The sequence below is a fragment of the Linepithema humile genome, chromosome 7, assembly GCF_040581485.1.
Source record: "Linepithema humile isolate Giens D197 chromosome 7, Lhum_UNIL_v1.0, whole genome shotgun sequence".
Classification (NCBI taxonomy): domain Eukaryota; kingdom Metazoa; phylum Arthropoda; class Insecta; order Hymenoptera; family Formicidae; genus Linepithema; species Linepithema humile.
Window position 1 is genome coordinate 1,570,593 of NC_090134.1, and position 16,623 is coordinate 1,587,215.

The 16,623-nt window shown below is 42.1% G+C and overlaps 4 protein-coding genes across 22 annotated transcripts in view; 2 read left to right on the plus strand and 2 right to left on the minus strand.

Moving 5' to 3' along the window:
- Window positions 1-65: 65 nt before the first annotated feature.
- Rtca (RNA 3'-terminal phosphate cyclase) lies at window positions 66-3,899 on the plus strand. 3 transcript variants are annotated; one of them, XM_012377753.2, is made up of 8 exons: window positions 66-107; window positions 409-575; window positions 860-977; window positions 1,066-1,387; window positions 1,474-1,615; window positions 1,680-1,819; window positions 1,901-2,054; window positions 2,137-3,899. In XM_012377753.2, exons 2-8 carry the CDS (start codon window positions 513-515, stop codon window positions 2,356-2,358), a joined length of 1,161 nt encoding a protein of 386 aa, XP_012233176.1. In that variant the 5' UTR covers window positions 66-107; window positions 409-512; the 3' UTR covers window positions 2,359-3,899. The 3 variants fall into 3 exon arrangements, with proteins under 3 accessions (XP_012233176.1, XP_012233175.1, XP_067214993.1); XM_012377752.2 differs by lacking the exon at window positions 66-107 and adding an exon at window positions 189-346; XM_067358892.1 differs by lacking the exon at window positions 66-107 and having other exon boundaries at window positions 353-575.
- On the minus strand, window positions 2,348-5,679 carry Alg11 (ALG11 alpha-1,2-mannosyltransferase). 6 transcript variants are annotated; one of them, XM_012377749.2, is made up of 8 exons: window positions 5,360-5,679; window positions 4,605-4,856; window positions 4,245-4,477; window positions 3,933-4,150; window positions 3,566-3,850; window positions 3,244-3,503; window positions 3,019-3,153; window positions 2,348-2,937 (listed from the first exon to the last, which is right to left on the minus strand). In XM_012377749.2, the coding sequence occupies exons 1-8, from the start codon at window positions 5,377-5,379 to the stop codon at window positions 2,850-2,852; spliced, it is 1,491 nt and encodes a 496-aa protein (XP_012233172.2). In that variant the 5' UTR covers window positions 5,380-5,679; the 3' UTR covers window positions 2,348-2,849. The 6 variants fall into 6 exon arrangements, with proteins under 6 accessions (XP_012233172.2, XP_067214988.1, XP_012233170.2 ...); XM_067358887.1 differs by having other exon boundaries at window positions 3,019-3,503; window positions 4,605-4,720; XM_012377747.2 differs by having other exon boundaries at window positions 3,019-3,503.
- Window positions 5,680-5,709: 30 nt separating this feature from the next.
- On the plus strand, window positions 5,710-14,014 carry RhoGAP93B (MyTH4 and RhoGAP_KIAA1688 domain-containing protein RhoGAP93B). 6 transcript variants are annotated; one of them, XM_012377716.2, is made up of 11 exons: window positions 5,710-6,256; window positions 7,688-7,792; window positions 8,414-8,552; window positions 9,315-9,479; window positions 9,562-10,105; window positions 10,250-10,852; window positions 10,965-11,354; window positions 11,446-11,634; window positions 11,702-12,555; window positions 12,634-13,077; window positions 13,280-14,014. In XM_012377716.2, the coding sequence occupies exons 1-11, from the start codon at window positions 6,243-6,245 to the stop codon at window positions 13,472-13,474; spliced, it is 3,642 nt and encodes a 1,213-aa protein (XP_012233139.1). In that variant the 5' UTR covers window positions 5,710-6,242; the 3' UTR covers window positions 13,475-14,014. The 6 variants fall into 6 exon arrangements, with proteins under 6 accessions (XP_012233139.1, XP_012233140.2, XP_012233141.1 ...); XM_012377717.2 differs by having other exon boundaries at window positions 11,708-12,555; XM_012377718.2 differs by having other exon boundaries at window positions 9,327-9,479.
- Window positions 14,015-14,938: 924 nt separating this feature from the next.
- LOC105678415 (pancreatic triacylglycerol lipase-like) overlaps window positions 14,939-16,623 on the minus strand; it is a 57,745-nt gene continuing 56,060 nt past the window's right edge. For all 7 annotated transcript variants that reach the window (XM_012377738.2, XM_012377739.2, XM_012377745.2 and 4 more), the window contains 3 exons: window positions 16,197-16,323; window positions 15,670-15,885; window positions 14,939-15,223 (listed from right to left, as the gene is read on the minus strand). In XM_012377738.2, coding sequence (XP_012233161.1) covers window positions 15,121-15,223; window positions 15,670-15,885; window positions 16,197-16,323 — 446 coding nt within the window. In that variant the 3' untranslated portion in view covers window positions 14,939-15,120. The remainder of the gene's footprint in view (window positions 15,224-15,669; window positions 15,886-16,196; window positions 16,324-16,623) is intronic.

Genomic DNA, 16,623 nt, shown 5'->3' on the forward strand with positions numbered 1-16,623 from the left:
ACGTATAAGAAAATGGATTGGTCTCTGAGAAGATGCATAAGGTATATCTAGATTCTGGATACACCTTTACAGTGATGACAGAATGGAGATCCGGTTCCGCGTAAACCGTAATAAGAAAATAATGCATATAATTACATATTATTTTCGGAATAAAATCTAACGTGTACTTCAAAATTTGTATTAATTATCTGATTAAATAATAATTTAAAAAAAATTTATTATCTCTTATGAAGTATTTTAAGCTATATATAAACAAAAACAAAAACTGACAGATCGCGGTCGTTAAAATGGAAGATCACATGGGAGCCGACGAGTTTTGCAAGCGAGCAAAATTCTATAGTTAGATGTAAATGCCTCCCCGCTCTGTCTTCCCGAACGACAACGGCTTACACTCTTTTTTTTCCGCAGAGAAATCCACGAAGTGCTGGAATAATCTGTAGCTGAAAATAAACACGGAACCAGTGTAGGAGCGGTTGCTCCTTTAATCTATAGAGCATTATAGAACGGCTTGCATGCTCAGGAACTGTCGCGGCATGTCCTCCCTCGTGCAAATAGACGGCAGTTTGGGTGAAGGAGTAAGTATTACACGGGAAATAATCCACAAATGTTGTAATTTTTGCATTGATGTAAGATAATTTTAGGTTATATGTTTAAATGTGATAAATATCTCAAACCATGAGCAGTATTTCAAACATTTTATCTCTGTGTGTATTTTATAAATAGTTTTAGATATATTTGATGTCTGAAATATTTTACACTGTAAAGTTTACTTTCTATTTAGCCAATATAAATGGCTTATACGCACAAATCCTAAAATTATTATTTTTTAATTAAGTACAATGTTTTGATTTTTATTTAGGGTGGACAGGTGTTGAGAGTTGCCCTCTCTTTGAGCACACTTTATGGAATCCCCATTGAAATTGAAAACATACGCGCTGGAAGACCTAAGCCTGGTCTTGCGGCCCAACATTTGAAAGGTATGGTTACAATGTAAAAATAAGATTTGATATTTGCTCATTGTAATTATGTAAAATATAAAAATTTCAATTTTACGTACTGTTACAGGCATGGAACTAGTCAAAGAGATGTGTAATGCTCAAGTCAGAGGGGGATACGTAGGATCAACACGATTGGAATTTCGTCCTGGTCCATTAAATAAGAACAAGAGGGAGTTTGTAGCAGACACACAGACCGCTGGATGTATTTGCTTATTGGCTCAAGTAGCTCTGCCATGTGCTCTGTTCTTTCCCTGTAATGACACAATCACACTTATTCTTAAGGGTGGTACAAACGTTCCTATGGGCCCTCACATAGAATATCTGACAGAAGTGTTCAAGCCAGTGTTAAATAAATTCGGAGCAGACTTTGATTTTATAATTAGTCGGAGGTATATAATATATTCAGCTCTAATTGTACTTGATCTTGACATTTTCCATGTTACATGATTTATACTAAAATTAATAACAAATGGAGGGGGTATTATCCAAAGGGAGGAGGTGAGGTGCACTTACGCATAAAACCGATCAGTAGCTTAAATGCAGTTACTTTAACTGATCTCGGAGTTCCGCGAGGAATAACAGGATGGTCTTACGTGGCCGGAGCAGTTAATATAAATGTATGTCATTCATTTGTTTGAAAACTTTAAACAAATTTTGTATCATTAACAATTTATTTTATAGGAAGCACATAAAATGGCCAACGACGCAAAGACTATTTTAACAAATAAATTAGCAAGACACAACATTCGAGTACCACCAGTTACAATCGAAGCTTACAGGGAGGATAGAGCGATGGCTGTTGGAAACGGGTCTGGTATTAAGTAAGAAATTATTAAAGTTCTTTTATAAATTCTATACATTAAGTATAAATAAAAAATTTTAAAAATATGAATGAATATCAGTATAGTGTGCAACACTAGTACCGGATGCGTTCTCGGCGGCTCTGGTTTAGGCTCTGGGCGCCGTGAGGAAACACCGCCAGGTGACATAGCAGCTAATGAAATCTTGAAACCGCTGCTAACAGGAGCTTGTGTCGACGAACATATACAGGATCAGGTAAGCATATCATAGTTCCGAAAAGACGTTCAATTTTCAAAAATTATTGCGTTTAAAAATTATTTTAAATCATTTATTACAGATGATAATTTTAATGGCATTGGCGAAGGGCACTTCGAGAATTAAAGTCGGAGACAAGAAGCTCACTTGCCATACGGAGACTGCCATGCAGGTTGCGGAAATGATGTTAGGTAAACGCGGACTTTCTTTCAATCTGTCGGAAAGCGCCGAAGGCGGGGATACTTCGTCTTACGTTCTAGAGTGTCAAGGATGTGGACTGATTAACGACAGTCTTAAACAATGATTATACGAAGCTTTATCTTAATTTATCGTTGTGATTAACAATTTCGACTTAAGTATATTGATTAACAAATAATTGATTTTTCCATTTATCATCACATATAAATTGCAACATTAACATCAACATTCTCACATATGTACATGAATTCTTAATATTCTTAGATATTTCTAGAATTCATACAAATATTGAAAACATTAAAATAAATATATTTCATTCGTAATTGCGTTATACAATACACTGTAATTTGTTTGCTAAATCACAATTGTTTGATGCATTGTATCTTAAAATTAACGGATATCAAACATGAGAAAAGAGTTTTTCGCATCTCTAAATGATTGAGCACGGACTCATCATATTGTAGAAAACATTCTTGCTTATATACATACACGTACAGTTTAATATAATATGTATACTCAAAGTGCATTCCGATTTTGAAATGGATTATTTACACGCACGTATCTGTAAAAAATTTACTCTTGAGAATTATTACAAAACTATTCTTGTTTTTCTCTAAAAAGCGGTTCGACTGTCCGTAGGAACTCCTTTTCGAAGAGCTGGCCTGAGAAACGATTTACAGACGATCTGCAAAGAAAAGTTTACATAGAAATTCCTTTTTACCTCATTTTGTTATAAAATTACGAACATCTATTTGATTATTCTTACCTGGCGGCAATTCTAATAGCGCTTCGTTCGTCTGGATGCATGTGTACAATGTACGATATTATTTCAGCGTATTCCATTTCGTCCTGCGCCAGGAAACCGGTCACACAACCCTCTTGCATTTCTATGATGTCTGCCCTAAAATCGTAAAATACGTTTTTGAAAGGAAATCGTTTTGCGTGAATCTTATTGCGCGAATAATTCCGGAAGTGGATCCAACAAACGCACCTTGGTCCACCAGAAGCATGGGCTATCATAATCAGCCCCGCGGCCATGCACTCCACAATGCTGATACCAAAGTGCTCATTCCACATTGTGTGCAGACCGATCATTCCTCTTTGCATTTCCGACACGAGTTCGGGATACGGTATATTCACTTTGAACTCGACGTTATCTTCCATGGCAAGGTGCTTGGCTAAGTCTTGCAAATCTTTGACGCGCGCTTCATCCTCGGCGTCTCGACAGGAACCGATGCAAATTAATTTGATCTAAGTAGTACGATCGATTATAAAATGTATTCCCTACGTCGTGGTAAATCATTAGAGCTCACCTTTTCCCAGAGTTCCTCTTTGAGGATTGATCTTAATTCGAACATCGCCCTCAACATGAGCGGATGATTCTTTTCCGGCCTGAATTGCGCGACCGACACTATTCGTATGTGATCGCCCTTTTCCTCGTCACTGAGAAGTGGCAACGCGGTCAAATGCTCTACACTGCACGGGGGATATATTCGGTGTGTCTTCAGCGGGCATTTCCAGATAGAATTGATATGATCCTCAGTCCATGTCGAATTTACCATTATGATGTCGGCGCAACGGCCCATCCATCCATACAACTGAAATGATCCGCTATTAAACACGACAGTTTTAATATATAATTTTTTTTACAAAACGATTAGGCTGTATTTATATACTCACATATGCGAATAATTTATAGTAAAGAATCTTTGCCTTCGAGAAAAGTAAGAATTTGGCAATCAATCTATTATCGTTGTTCACAACGGTCCTTTTATGGATATATCTTATCATATCAGTCGAAATAATGGGATAGTGCGTGTATGATCCAACCAAGCAACCAGCCATATACTTGAATAAAGGATACGTGAAAGCATAACCCATTGTGTCGATGTATATGTCTGCAATTTGTATAAATATTTTGTATTTTTTTTTATCCACTCTGTGTATAGAAATTATAGAGCAGCATGCGTCTATTAAACAATTTATTGTCACCTGGTATATAACTGTTCAATGCTTCAAAACCCAACCAGACAGATCCCAGACTTTGTCCCAACAGCGTAAAATGAGAATATGTGGAAGGTTCCACCCATTTTCGTTTATACAAATAGACGAATTCAATATTCGGTCGCAATTTCATGTTGAACACCTTTTCAGTCCTCTCAAGAATCCATTCGCGATCAGCATCAAGATCACCAGTATATATCACTATATGTACATGAGGATATCTGGAAGTTTTCAATGCAAATAATAATGAGTCAAATGATAAAATATGATTGATAAGAAAAGTATATGTACTTCTAAAATTTGACAGATTATACATTTTTTTTTTACATTAGATGTTATAACACATACTTATTTTGTATAGCCTGCACTACGGTCCAAAGCACTCTTTCGCCTCCACCACCTGCATTACAGTATGGATGAAAGATTCCAACAACTGTTCCTTTCTGCTGTCTCTCCTCGCGCTTCTTTGCATAAAATTTTTTCCATTTTGTGAATAAAATTGGCAAAAGGACAAGTATCCACAGTATATTACATATAACTAATATCAAGATCATGTTTATAGCTAGGTTTATAAATGCTCTAGCTTGATCTATAAATGTTCTGCAACAATAAAAGTTGACTTTAATACTTTCCATATTTTATATTTTAATATAAAGTATGTTTTTGTTAATATTAGAGTCAACCTTGCCATAATAATCAAGGTTTAATAAACACAATTTAAATTTAACTAGCAATTTTTTATAACTAAAAATATATTCTCTAAGTTGAATGAATAATTTCATTATGCAAGATAAAGGTTTAATCAGAAAAGATAAGAAAGCAGAAATTATTTTTATATATTTTATATAAGTTGCTATATAACAAGGTTTAATGAATAAAATTAAGTCTAATTAAATAAATAAATTTATATCTTTTAAATTATTTTTTGGATAATTTCGTCATACGAAATTAAAATCTCATTTGATAAAAATTTGATAGGAAAAAGATAGTAAATTGAAAAAAAATTGAAAACAATTCTTAACACTAAAGGAAAAAATTAAATTTTTAATTACACACCATGCAAAAGAATCACACTAATGCGCTGTTAGTGAGATGTTCCTTACATTAAACAATCGAGAACCATTATTGTGGCCACACGTAAACTTGTACAGGAACTGGTTGACGTGTAACTGTGACGATTCTTACTTTTAATCACCGCAGATGATCGTACACATCAGAACACATGTGACAGTACGCGAGAGTTAACCTCGCATTTGTATCGCACGAGAACCTTGCGATACTATGCGAAAACACTTTTTTTTGCAATAACAATCGATAAATATTGTAGACACAATACAGATATTATTTGCAGAAAGGGTATATAAAAATGTTAATGTTTAATTTTTGCGTTTTTTTTTTTTATTTCAATAAAAATTAATATTCTTTATTTTATAATCACATAATTATGATTGTCGATTGCACATTGTGATTGACATTTCGAATGTTTGAGTAACGAAATAATACATTTTTTTTCAAATTTCAGTGAATATAAATTATTTATATGATGGCACGAAGTGCAATGAGATATATGTATGCGAAAAAGTGCAAGGCAACCATCAGTGCACTCAGTGCAGGCCACCACGAACTACACAGAAGAAAAAAAGATGGCCGCTGCGAGGCTGCCATGAAGGGGCCGCGTCGCTGCTCGCGCTCGCGGAAATGGGACGTTGCGACATCCGAGTGTCATCGTCGTCTCAGTGAGAAGTGTCAAGCGCGTAGTGATCGTCGACGAGGGTGACGTGCTGAAAGAAGAAAAGGTGGCGGAGTGGAGAGAAGCAAAGTGTGGTAGAGCTTCACGCCGCACTGCACTTGTCGTGCGTTACAACGACGACGAGGACGGAGACAACAACGACGGCGACGGCGGCGGCGGCAGCGGTGAAGAAGACGGACAAAACTACGACGACGACGACAACGACAGCAACGGCGGACCAGTCGGAGGCACACGAGATGGCATCCGACGGGTAAGGCTTCGACGGCAGGAAAAACCTGCCCGTCTGTCTTGTACTGCACTCGACTGCACCTGAGGTGCAGCGCACTTGGTTGCTTTAGGGAAAACGCGGCCGCGATACACACACGGGACCTACGGTGTTCCGCAGATCGATAGTGAATTTTTTTTTACAGTCACCCGTCCCAGTTTTCTCCCTCTGCCACCGTCCTTACTTTCCTTCTCCCTCTCTGCTCGTTCTTTCCTTTTGTACGAGGAGAAAGACGATAACGCCGTCATTTTTCTGATGATAACCGTGCGATTTCCCGCTGCGCTCCTTGTTCCTCTCGGCTCGTTCACGCTGAGGTTAGCCGTTCGTCACGATTGGGCGGGTCTCTCTCACTCGCTCCCTTGCGCGCACGTTTTTCGCAGTCCGCGTTTAGGCCCGTCCGTGTTCAGGCGTGCACACCGTTCATCGCGATCTTCTCGATATCGCGCTTTCGTTTTTTTTTTCCGCTCCTCCGTCCTTCTCTCTTATTCCTCCACCTCTATTTTATTCCTTTCCTTTTCCGCCTCCCTCTTTTCCTCTATCCATTCTTCTTTCGCGGACGAACGTGCGCGCTTCGTATGTACGCTCTTGATCTACGCGCGAATGAATTTCCGCGGCCTATTTCAGCCAATTAAACGGGCAGTATGACATCAGAGCAGACGGCCTCTCTCGTTGCATCGCGGCCCAGCATTCCTATCAATTTGTCGGGTCCATCGGCGCGGGGGTGAGGTGCGGTGGGGTGGGAGGACGGGCGAAACACCCTCCTTTGCTCGCCCCGATTATCATTGCTCCGTTGGCCTCCGTTGAGAATATCATCGCGCACCACGAATCCCGAGCGATCCTTGGCCTCCCTCTTTCCGGTCTTCCCTTCTGTCCGTCAGTCCGTGATTAAGGCGACTTTTTTTCCAATATTGAGTCGTTGCACGATCGTTCGCCAACTGACGTTCCAATTAGTCCTCCGATATATGCGCACTTGATATCGTAATATGCGAACACCTTCCTCTTCCACCCTGAATTCTAATTCCGGAGAAATCGCATGACGTCTCGATATTGCAAAGTGTGCAGTGGATATAAATAAAATAAAAAAAAAACATGGAAGCTACGGCGCTATCGGTCACACAATTATTACAATGTATCAATCTATAGATTGCACTCGAGATACTTTTGACATAACGATCTCGCCTTCTAATTTTATCGCTCGAAGTGTACGTTACACATGTCGTTTTTAAGTGATAAAAACTGTCCCGAAGGCGTGTAGCCTGTAAGAAGTGAAAGTTTAAGGGAAAAGAGTGATTTAAGGCTGTTGCGTAAGATTTGATACAGTTTGTCGCCGGTTATTCGACACGATCGCGATAGATTCGCGGAATACACAGAAGATTAGAGCGCTCCAGAATAGATATTAATGGATGATAATTACAGTAGGATGGAATGGGTGGAGATCATAGAGCCACGCACGAAGGAACATATGTACGCCAATCTGACCACCGGAGAATGCGTATGGGATCCACCACCAGGCGTACCAGTGTAAGCTATCCTTTATGCATATTATTTTTTCAGTAAGCTAGTACAAAAAAATGTCATTTTACCAAATAATCGATGAAAAAAATTGTTTCCAAAACGTTTTTCTTCTAGTAAATATAAACGTCGATATTTTTCTAAATTATTGACGAGTAATTATTATATATACTTGCTTGTATGCATATCAATTTTTTCATATTATTTCTTTAACATTTTAGCTAATTTTTATACAAGGATTATATTCAAAATTTTATAACTTATATTTTATACATATCTCACATTTTCTCAGTGGCAATTAATTTCTGTGCATTTTGAATGTAAAATGAATTCTTGAAATAGTTTCTTTAGTGGATACATGCATATTTCTCTCTTTATTGTTTTGAGAGATAATATATCACTTGTACTTTATAAGCTATCTAGATCAATATCTGATGTCTTATTATAATCAGATATTATACTCTGATTATACTCGGCACACTTAATTTAATTGGATGTATTAGTTAATTATCTCAAGGTATATCGCGGTTCAATTATAATTATTTTAGAGAAAGCTCGACTCTAGAGAAAGCACTAAAACATTTTATATATTCTAATAAATTAGTACATGTTCCATTTACCAATTCGTAGGAAAAAAACGGACAACAATCAATGGTGGGAATTGTTTGATCAGAATACCTCGCGGTTTTATTATTATAACGCGACATCTCAGAAAACTGTCTGGCACCGCCCGACCGACTGTGACATCATACCGTTGGCGAAACTTCAGGTAAAGGAAACATTTGATATCACCGGTTTCTGATATGATTTTAACGCTCCTTATTCACGTTCCGTACCGCTCGTATGTGAGTCATATTGGATAAGTTAACTATCGAGCGTTGTAACACAGATAAGCCCATACTCGAACGGTACCTGTCAAGATCTGTAACTTACTTATGAATCACGTAAAATCTCTCGCGAGTTTGGCATACGCTCGCGTGCGCGCGTCCGTGTTTTATGGATGTGTGTAATGATTTGTGAGTTTCTCTCTCCGGGTAACACACATTACGGAATTCACGCATCTTGAAGTGCTGGAGATATAAGTGTGCAAGCGCGTCTGCTCTCTTCTCAGCTATAAATAGACGTTTGTAGGAGGGAGAAAAAACTCTGGTTTACATTATACCATGATACTAGCATGGAGGCACTTTTATGATAATGTTATTCATCTATTTAAAGGTTTTCACAAAAATATGAGTGCTAGATGACCCATATATGCTTACCCGTGTGTTTATAAATAGAACAAATATAGCCTTTGATATATTTTACGGGATCGTATTTAACTTTGACATTATGCATAAACAATGTAAATTACGATTTTGTCATCTTATATATGGTTGTACATTTTTTTCCCATCACTTTTACTATCCTACTTTGCGCGGATAAAATCGATATCTAATCGATTGTTTGGAAAAGATAGTATTTTGCCACTAACATTTTGTTACGTTTTATTCATCAATTTATCTGCACACGTCCTTTATATTTATATTTGTAGACTTTGAAACAGAATACGGAGCCTGCAACCTGTAGCACATCCGATTCTCAAAAGATAACGGAACCGAGAAAGAAGGAATCCGTTTCGACACAAACACAAACTCCTTCAGTCAGTCGGTCGACGCGATTTAACCATCAGGAGAGCACGAATCTGGCTCCGACGCTGGTAAATATACAGTTTTCCCACCACGATCTCAACGCGATATTGACATTTCGAGATTTTACATGGTTACGCTTTTCTCTCGCAGCAAGTTCTATCCCTCGGTAATTCGAACAAAACGAGGACTTGCACAGTTGGCGCCGATCTTCAGACTTCCCCACCATCCCCGTCTCCGTCATCAAGGCGACATCATCATCATCATCATCATCACAATAACAGGCATCACAGGCACCATGACGCGCCTGCGGCGTGCACTAGACAACACAATCATTCGCAGGATTCTGGCAGATCTAGCGACAGTTCCGTCTCGCACAGTAGGACCTCATTGGAGTCGACCGGTTATCGCTTGTTGGACTCGCCGCACAGACATCATCATCGCTCGGCCGCCCAAACGTCGGCGGGCACCGCACAATCCTCTCCCAGGCCGCACGGCAGCGGCACCCTAGAGGCCAGATGCCACAAAAGCGGAACTTTGGAAAGCGTGAAGAATCAGAAGTCCGTGTCAATGGGAGAACCACCGCCATTGGGTTTGTCGCTCTCGACCAGCACGCCCTTGTTCAAGAAGAAGACGTTCACCGACCCGCAACGCGAAGGTAGGGCGGGAAACTTGGACCTGGACAAGAGTAAAAATGGTAAAAATAACAACACTTTATTCATTTACCTTATTCATTGCACCATAATTGTTTACAACACGGTTGTGACGTGTATGTCATAATTTGTATGCGCAAATCATGGACATACATTCACTCTGTACTCCGAATTTCCGAATATTTCAGGTCGTGAAAGTAGTAGAGGCTCGTACGGTCCCGAGCCGAGTACCTCGCCATATCGTGATTCTCTGATGGAATCCCGAGTCTTCAGGCAGGAAATGCCGCCGTATCGTCCGCCGGAGGTTCAACTTAGCCATAGTTATAAATCGCAGAATGAAAAGTATGGTTCCTTAATGGAGAGTGGCAATCGTTACCATAGGGATAGAGAGCGGGAGCTGCAGCAGCAACAGCAACAGCAGCAGCAGCAGCAGCAGCAGCAGCATCATCGAGAGCGCGTCAACAGCCTCGATAAAAGCAACCCGCCAGCCTTTTATCCGAGTTCCATGCATCCGAGAAATATGACTAAGCAGCCGCAAGATAACACGGGTAGCATAGGCAGGAGGCATCACGGATGCCCGGCGTCACTTTCCGAAGCGAATGTCAGGGACGTGTACGGTGCGATGTTGTCCGAGAGGAGCGATCCCGCGAAGAGCCTCGGCAGGACCGCGGGCGTGCACGGTGGCAACTCGTCGAAGCAGAGAGGAGGTCTCGAGGCAGCGGAGCGCGAGAGAGAGCGAGATAGGGAGAAGGAGTACAGGCGAAACACAGCGTGCAATAACTCACTGGACTGTAAGCGAGATGATAATCTTTTTTTTTTTGCTTCTTTCATCATTTCCCTGCAACGCATTGTTCGTTTGCACATATAGGTTTCGCAATATATGGGTGATTATTATTTTGCAAGGTGTACCGCAGCCGCTGGGTCGCAGTTACAGTTTCGTGCAACAGCAGAAGCAGCAGCAAAAAATGCAGCAACAGCAACAGCAGCAAGCTAGAAGGAGAGAGCGGGACGACGACGCCATGCACGAGCGTTACTTGATGATAAGTCAGACCCACGAACAGTCCAGGCAGAGACTTAGCAGTAACACTAGCAGTAGCAACAGCAGCAACAGTAGCAGCAATAGTGCCGCGGGCGAAGAAACCGAGGGTCACGCCGAGGGAGACGATAGCAAGAAGAAGAGAAGCAACGGAAATCCCAGTCCGCCACCGTCGCCGTTTTACGGCAATCTTCTGGCTGACGCTGATCATCTACTACCGTTGCAACATTATATCCTTCAACAAGCGAAATTATCAGGTAATAAGCCGGCAATTTTTCCGACATTCTAGCTTTTTATGGCAAAACTGGTTTTACAGTTTTCCACACGTGCTTGTTTTATTTGCTTAAGGTTGTTATAAGTTCGGGGACCCCTTGTTAGTGGAAGAAGGAGAAGATTCTTTGGACGAGGAGGGTGGTAGGGGCGAAGCTATCGGTGCGAGAGGCGAGGACGATTCCGATGATCAATTCGCCGACGACGAAGCGGCCAGCAATCAGGGCGATTCTTCCAGTCAAGAATATCTCGAGGATCATTATGCGGGTAATTAAATTTTTTTCTCCATTTTGCACCGTATTGTCAATCGGTGATACGTTTCTTTTCACATCAGATCTAGGAAATTATGACACTGCGGGCTTAGTGACTTACTACACCACTGCTGACACGCTAACGAGGCCGCAAGCACGACCGCCCTCGCCGCCGAACATTGTGTCTCAGACGGAAACGAGAGACAGCGTAGTGCCGACGAGGCAAGTCTCCATGCCCACTGTGAGTTCAACTCCGAGCATCTGTACGACGAGCGTCAATAACAGCGACCTGGAAGAGGTGCGGCGAGATGACAGCACGGGCGGTGGCGACATCGAGAAGTACGCGCAGGACAATCTCAATCTGAACTGCGGCAGACCGAAAGGATTGAGGTTGTTGTTTCGAAAGAAGTTCAGCGTGCGGGATATCCTCAGCTGGTCGAAGGATCCTATACCTCAGCCCATGCTCGCGATGGTGGACGGCGAGAAACCGCTCAAGAGGGAGGCCTGCAACTTATTTCGATTGGTTCAGGTGTACATGGGCGATCGTAAGGCCAATGTCGGCATGACGTTGGACGGCGTTGCCATGGACATCGTGAATACCGCGTTCACGAAGCCGCCCCTGCGGGACGAGCTGTACGTTCAGATCTGCCGGCAAACGACGGAGAATCCGCGGAAGGAGAGCCTGCGACGCGGATGGGAATTGATGGCTGTGTGTCTGGCTTTCGTGCCGCCTAGCGCCACGTTCGAGCCTTACTTGGAAGGCTACATGAACCGACATCGCGATCCGAACTTCCAGTTTCCCGAGGTCGCCAAGTGGCCGATACACGTGCAAGTTAGCCATTACGCGACCGTAGCCTGCCGACGATTGCAGCGGATCGGCGCGCATGGCAAACGGCAACCTCGCAAGGCCACGGTGGAGGATATCGACCAAGCGAGGGTAATATCGATTGTAGCCAACAATTTTCAATCACTTGACGATTCCAGGAGTCTGACCTTTGTGCTTTTTTTTCCGCAGATACAAATCTTCCGCGCGTCCATGTTCGGCGCTACGCTCTCGGAAGTTATGGCTTTACAAAGGGATCGTTTCCCGCTTAGAGAGTTACCATGGATACAAACGACGCTGACGCGCCAAGTGCTGGTACGTGGTGGCACATTGACCGAGGGTATCTTCCGGGTGTCGGCGGACGCCGACGAAGTCAGCGCGTTGAAGTCCTGCTTGGACAGGTTCGAGGACGGCGCGATACTGGCAGCTTCTCAAGACGCACACGCGCCCGCCTCTCTGCTGAAATTGTGGGTGCGCGAGTTGTACGAGCCGCTAATACCAGATTCCTTCTACGTGGAGTGCGTGTCTATGCGGCACGACGATCCGGAAGCCTCCGCGGCGAATGTCGCCGCGATCGTTGAACGTTTGCCGGATCTTAATCGTCGCGTGCTATGTCATCTAATACGCTTCCTACAGGTAAGAGAGCGTTTCGTCTAGTCTCGCGGGAGAAAGTTTCGCGAAATTTTCCTCTCCATTTTCATCGCGCACTTACATCGCGTACAAAGCTGTACAATTTCAAATTTTTGTATACACTCTCAACGGCACTCGATAACGTGAACTCGAATCGTCTCGATGCGTCGTTGATTTATTCGCTATGATATTTGAACGATTTTTGCAGATATTTGCTAGACCCGAGGTGGTCGTCCGCACCAAAATGGACGCCAACAATCTTGCGATGGTGATGGCGCCGAATGTGTTACGCTGCATGTCACAAGATCCTCGGGTGATCCTAGAGAACGCACGGAAGGAGATGGCCTTCGTCCGTACTCTCATCGAGACGTTAGACACCGCTTGGATCGATGATCTTCACTGACCGCATCCTATTGCGCTAGAAAAAAGTCCGCTCTAGACTATTATGCCAAATGAATCAGCTGTATAGTCATGTCTATTGTTAGTTATCTCTTCTCTCTCACTGTTCTCAATTTATCTTCACTTTTCTTGTTTGTCTATCGTTCACCGGTTCTCCCCCCAATAGTCTCCTATATAAATGTTCTTCGTAAAAGGTAATTTAGTGCTAAAGTCTTACCAAGCTAATCGATCAACCCGTTTCCCTTTATTTCCTATTTATTATTTATAAAGAATTCTACGTTATATGACAGATTAGAGATTATTAGATTATATTATGTATATCGCTATATATCATATTATATATTTTACCAATCCCTTGTTACCGCGTCGAACAAACGTGGACGGCTTTTTTACTCGATCATTGTTGAATCTCGTGTAAGATAAAAGAAAATCATGTGTTACCGTGTATAGCTACGCTCCGCGATGATCTTTTTGTATAAGCGACGGATTAACGTGTAAAGCGTTTTATCGAGGAGTAAACACTGCGAAAGATTAGCAAGCTGTAGTCATAAGTGTGTTTCTTCGATTTCTCCCCGAGATCTCCAAAAAGGCACTGCTCCAAACACACAAATCATATCCACAATTCTTACGAAAGTATCCCGACTTTATTTTTCTGTAATGGTATTATACTGCATTTATAACTTTATTTTCCAACAATTTACACAGATAGATATAAAACAATTCAGAATACTTTTGTTACTAACAAAAATTGCCTTCCATTATATGTTTTGTACAGTTTATTTATAAAGACTATAAACAAATAGCAATATATAAGTTTGTCGTTGTGTCACTACAATCTATACATTTTCACCGATTCTTAAGTTATAAGAGAATATCACAAGCTATTATCATTATCTGTGTATAGCGAAAGACAATATGATAATAATAACAATCATCATATAAAAAGACGATCGATGTACAATGCATAGATCGGCGGTTTAATAAGATCTTACAAGCTCTAGCGATAATCACATCTGAAAAGAAATTAGCTTTAACGATATGCCTAACGTTATATACAACAATGTACATGATAATATTAATACTGAAGAAATCGTGTTCGTTACGTTATCAAAAAAGCAGCGAAAAATCAAGCTTTTTCGTTACAAGCGTGCTCGCGCTTGGAGGTCTATGTCTGATCGCAAAAAAATTTTATTTTCTATGAATGCTTACGCAATCGTCGAAATCGCATCACGCGATTAGAATTCAATCTTCGACAGGACAAATCTCTAGGAACTCGATTAGGCATATTGTAATACAAAGCGGCGAATTGCACTTTCAGTTCGTCGTCCGCAAAATGCGAGTTCGGCCGAAGCGGACGAAGCTCGTCGAGGCATAATTAGCAGTTCGCGTCACCACACTATGTTTGAAGAAAGCGACGGACCACTCGCACGATAAATAGGAAGAAAGCCAAACATATAAAACGCCTCTCCCGCCATATATCATCAGCGAAAGGAATTACGAGATTACGAGACGGACCGCGATCCTTCCACTTCGCTTCATCATCGTCCAACTTTCGAGAGACGCCTCCGGGTAGAAGCAGCTGTCGGCGTTTTGTAATTACCGCACGCGGGGCCCGCGCCTGAATGCGCTTCCTTGCCGCGGAACGGATCGTCAGCAATTGTCGACGAATGAGGCGGTGGACCCGCTCGCGATCTCCGCGTACTCCTGCCTGCTGGTCGAGCAGAGCTTGCTGGAGAAATCCGTCTCCCGTTTTCTAAACAAGTGAACCGAGATCAGATATACAGGAATGATGTTGCGACTCTGATCGGCGATGCAGACTTTTATGGAATATCAAAGTGATAATAGCGGAAAAAATAATTGCAACAACAACAATCGAACGAATCTTGTTAATTCAACGATAACTGAAACGCGAACATAAATTATTTATTTGATTAATGCTGTTAACGAGTCAAAATTCACGAATTAGCAAGATTCATTTGTCGGACGATAAGCTGGACAAATGCTGTTGATGCAACATTTTTCCCGTGCATTAAATTTAAAAGTACGTTTGAACTTGTATAAAGTTCAGTTTCGCTATTAAAAGGTTTCCTGGTTTCTGTAATATTAAAATGATTTAAAAATTGCAAGATTTACAATTGAATAAATTGTTTTCCTTTTTTTTCTGAAACTATCTCCTTCCCGCACACGCTGTTTTCTCACCCTCTGCCTGGAAGATCCATAGCGTCCACGCTGACGCTGTTGACATACAAACGGTCGTTGCACCAGAAGAAGCACAGCGATCTAGGTTGCAGTACGTCCATGTCGTACTCCCACGAGAGCTCGATCCGCCTGACTTTGCCGATATTGCCGATGGAACCGGTCGGATGGGCGACGACCATCCGCACCGTCGATCCGTGCTCCAGTCTCATATTACCGCTGCGAGAGAAACGGGATCGTTAAAAGTGGCTGCGAGGCGGGAAAACCCGCACGTCTGTCACTGTCCGCCGACGATTTGTGCGCGCGGTCGTAAACAGTTTACACGCGTTTGCTAAGCGTAGCCGCGCGCGATCGATGCCTCGCGCGGAACATGCGCGAGGTATGCGGCATTTCTCGCCCGCTCGTACGCGGCTTAAGATCGTGCGAGGCACGTGCGTTAAAATAGCTGCGGTTTCAGCGGCGAGACGACGCAACCGCGGCTCATCGAGATGATAACGAGAACGTTCGCAACAGTTGCCTGCAACAGTTACCTGGGAGTGAGATCCATGTTGCGTATCACGCCCTTGTCGGCGTGAAGAGTGACTTTCATGTAGCCCTGCACCCAGCTCTCCGCAGTCGGCGGTCGGGCGAGGCTGATGGTGATTCTGTAATGTCTTCCTAAAAGGCGTTACGACCGATATCAGACGGCATTACGAACCCGCGGAGAAAGAAAGAGAGACGCGTCGTTGCTTTTATCACGCGCGGAGAAAGTCTCTCATTTCGCGATAGAGAAAAGCTGCATTGCGCTCGTGTTTGTTAGTGAAATACGGCGACTCGCCGTATTTTTAATTTTTTTTATATACCGATTCGCAGAGCGAAAAATCGACGAGCATATATCGATTAAATATGCTTGATAATGCTGGACATTTATTCGTGGTATATCAATACAATCAGTTTCAACACGAGCGCGATGTTTCT

Bases quoted from the DNA above. Each gene is read 5' to 3' on its own strand.
- Rtca (XM_012377753.2), top strand. From the start codon at position 513: ATGCTCAGGAACTGTCGCGGCATGTCCTCCCTCGTGCAAATAGACGGC. The intron at 1,820-1,900 runs GTAAGAAATTAT...AATGAATATCAG, and splicing joins GGAAACGGGTCTGGTATTAA to TATAGTGTGCAACACTAGTA. The intron at 2,055-2,136 runs GTAAGCATATCA...CATTTATTACAG, and splicing joins ACGAACATATACAGGATCAG to ATGATAATTTTAATGGCATT.
- Alg11 (XM_012377747.2), bottom strand. From the start codon at position 5,379: ATGGTTCTCGATTGTTTAAT. The intron at 4,857-5,359 runs GTAAGGAACATC...TTATTGTTGCAG, and splicing joins ATGGTTCTCGATTGTTTAAT to AACATTTATAGATCAAGCTA. The intron at 4,478-4,604 runs GTATGTGTTATA...GAAAACTTCCAG, and splicing joins GTGCAGGCTATACAAAATAA to ATATCCTCATGTACATATAG.
- RhoGAP93B (XM_012377715.2), top strand. From the start codon at position 7,671: ATGGATGATAATTACAGTAGGATGGAATGGGTGGAGATCATAGAGCCA. The intron at 8,553-9,314 runs GTAAAGGAAACA...TTATATTTGTAG, and splicing joins TACCGTTGGCGAAACTTCAG to ACTTTGAAACAGAATACGGA. The intron at 13,078-13,279 runs GTAAGAGAGCGT...CGATTTTTGCAG, and splicing joins ATCTAATACGCTTCCTACAG to ATATTTGCTAGACCCGAGGT.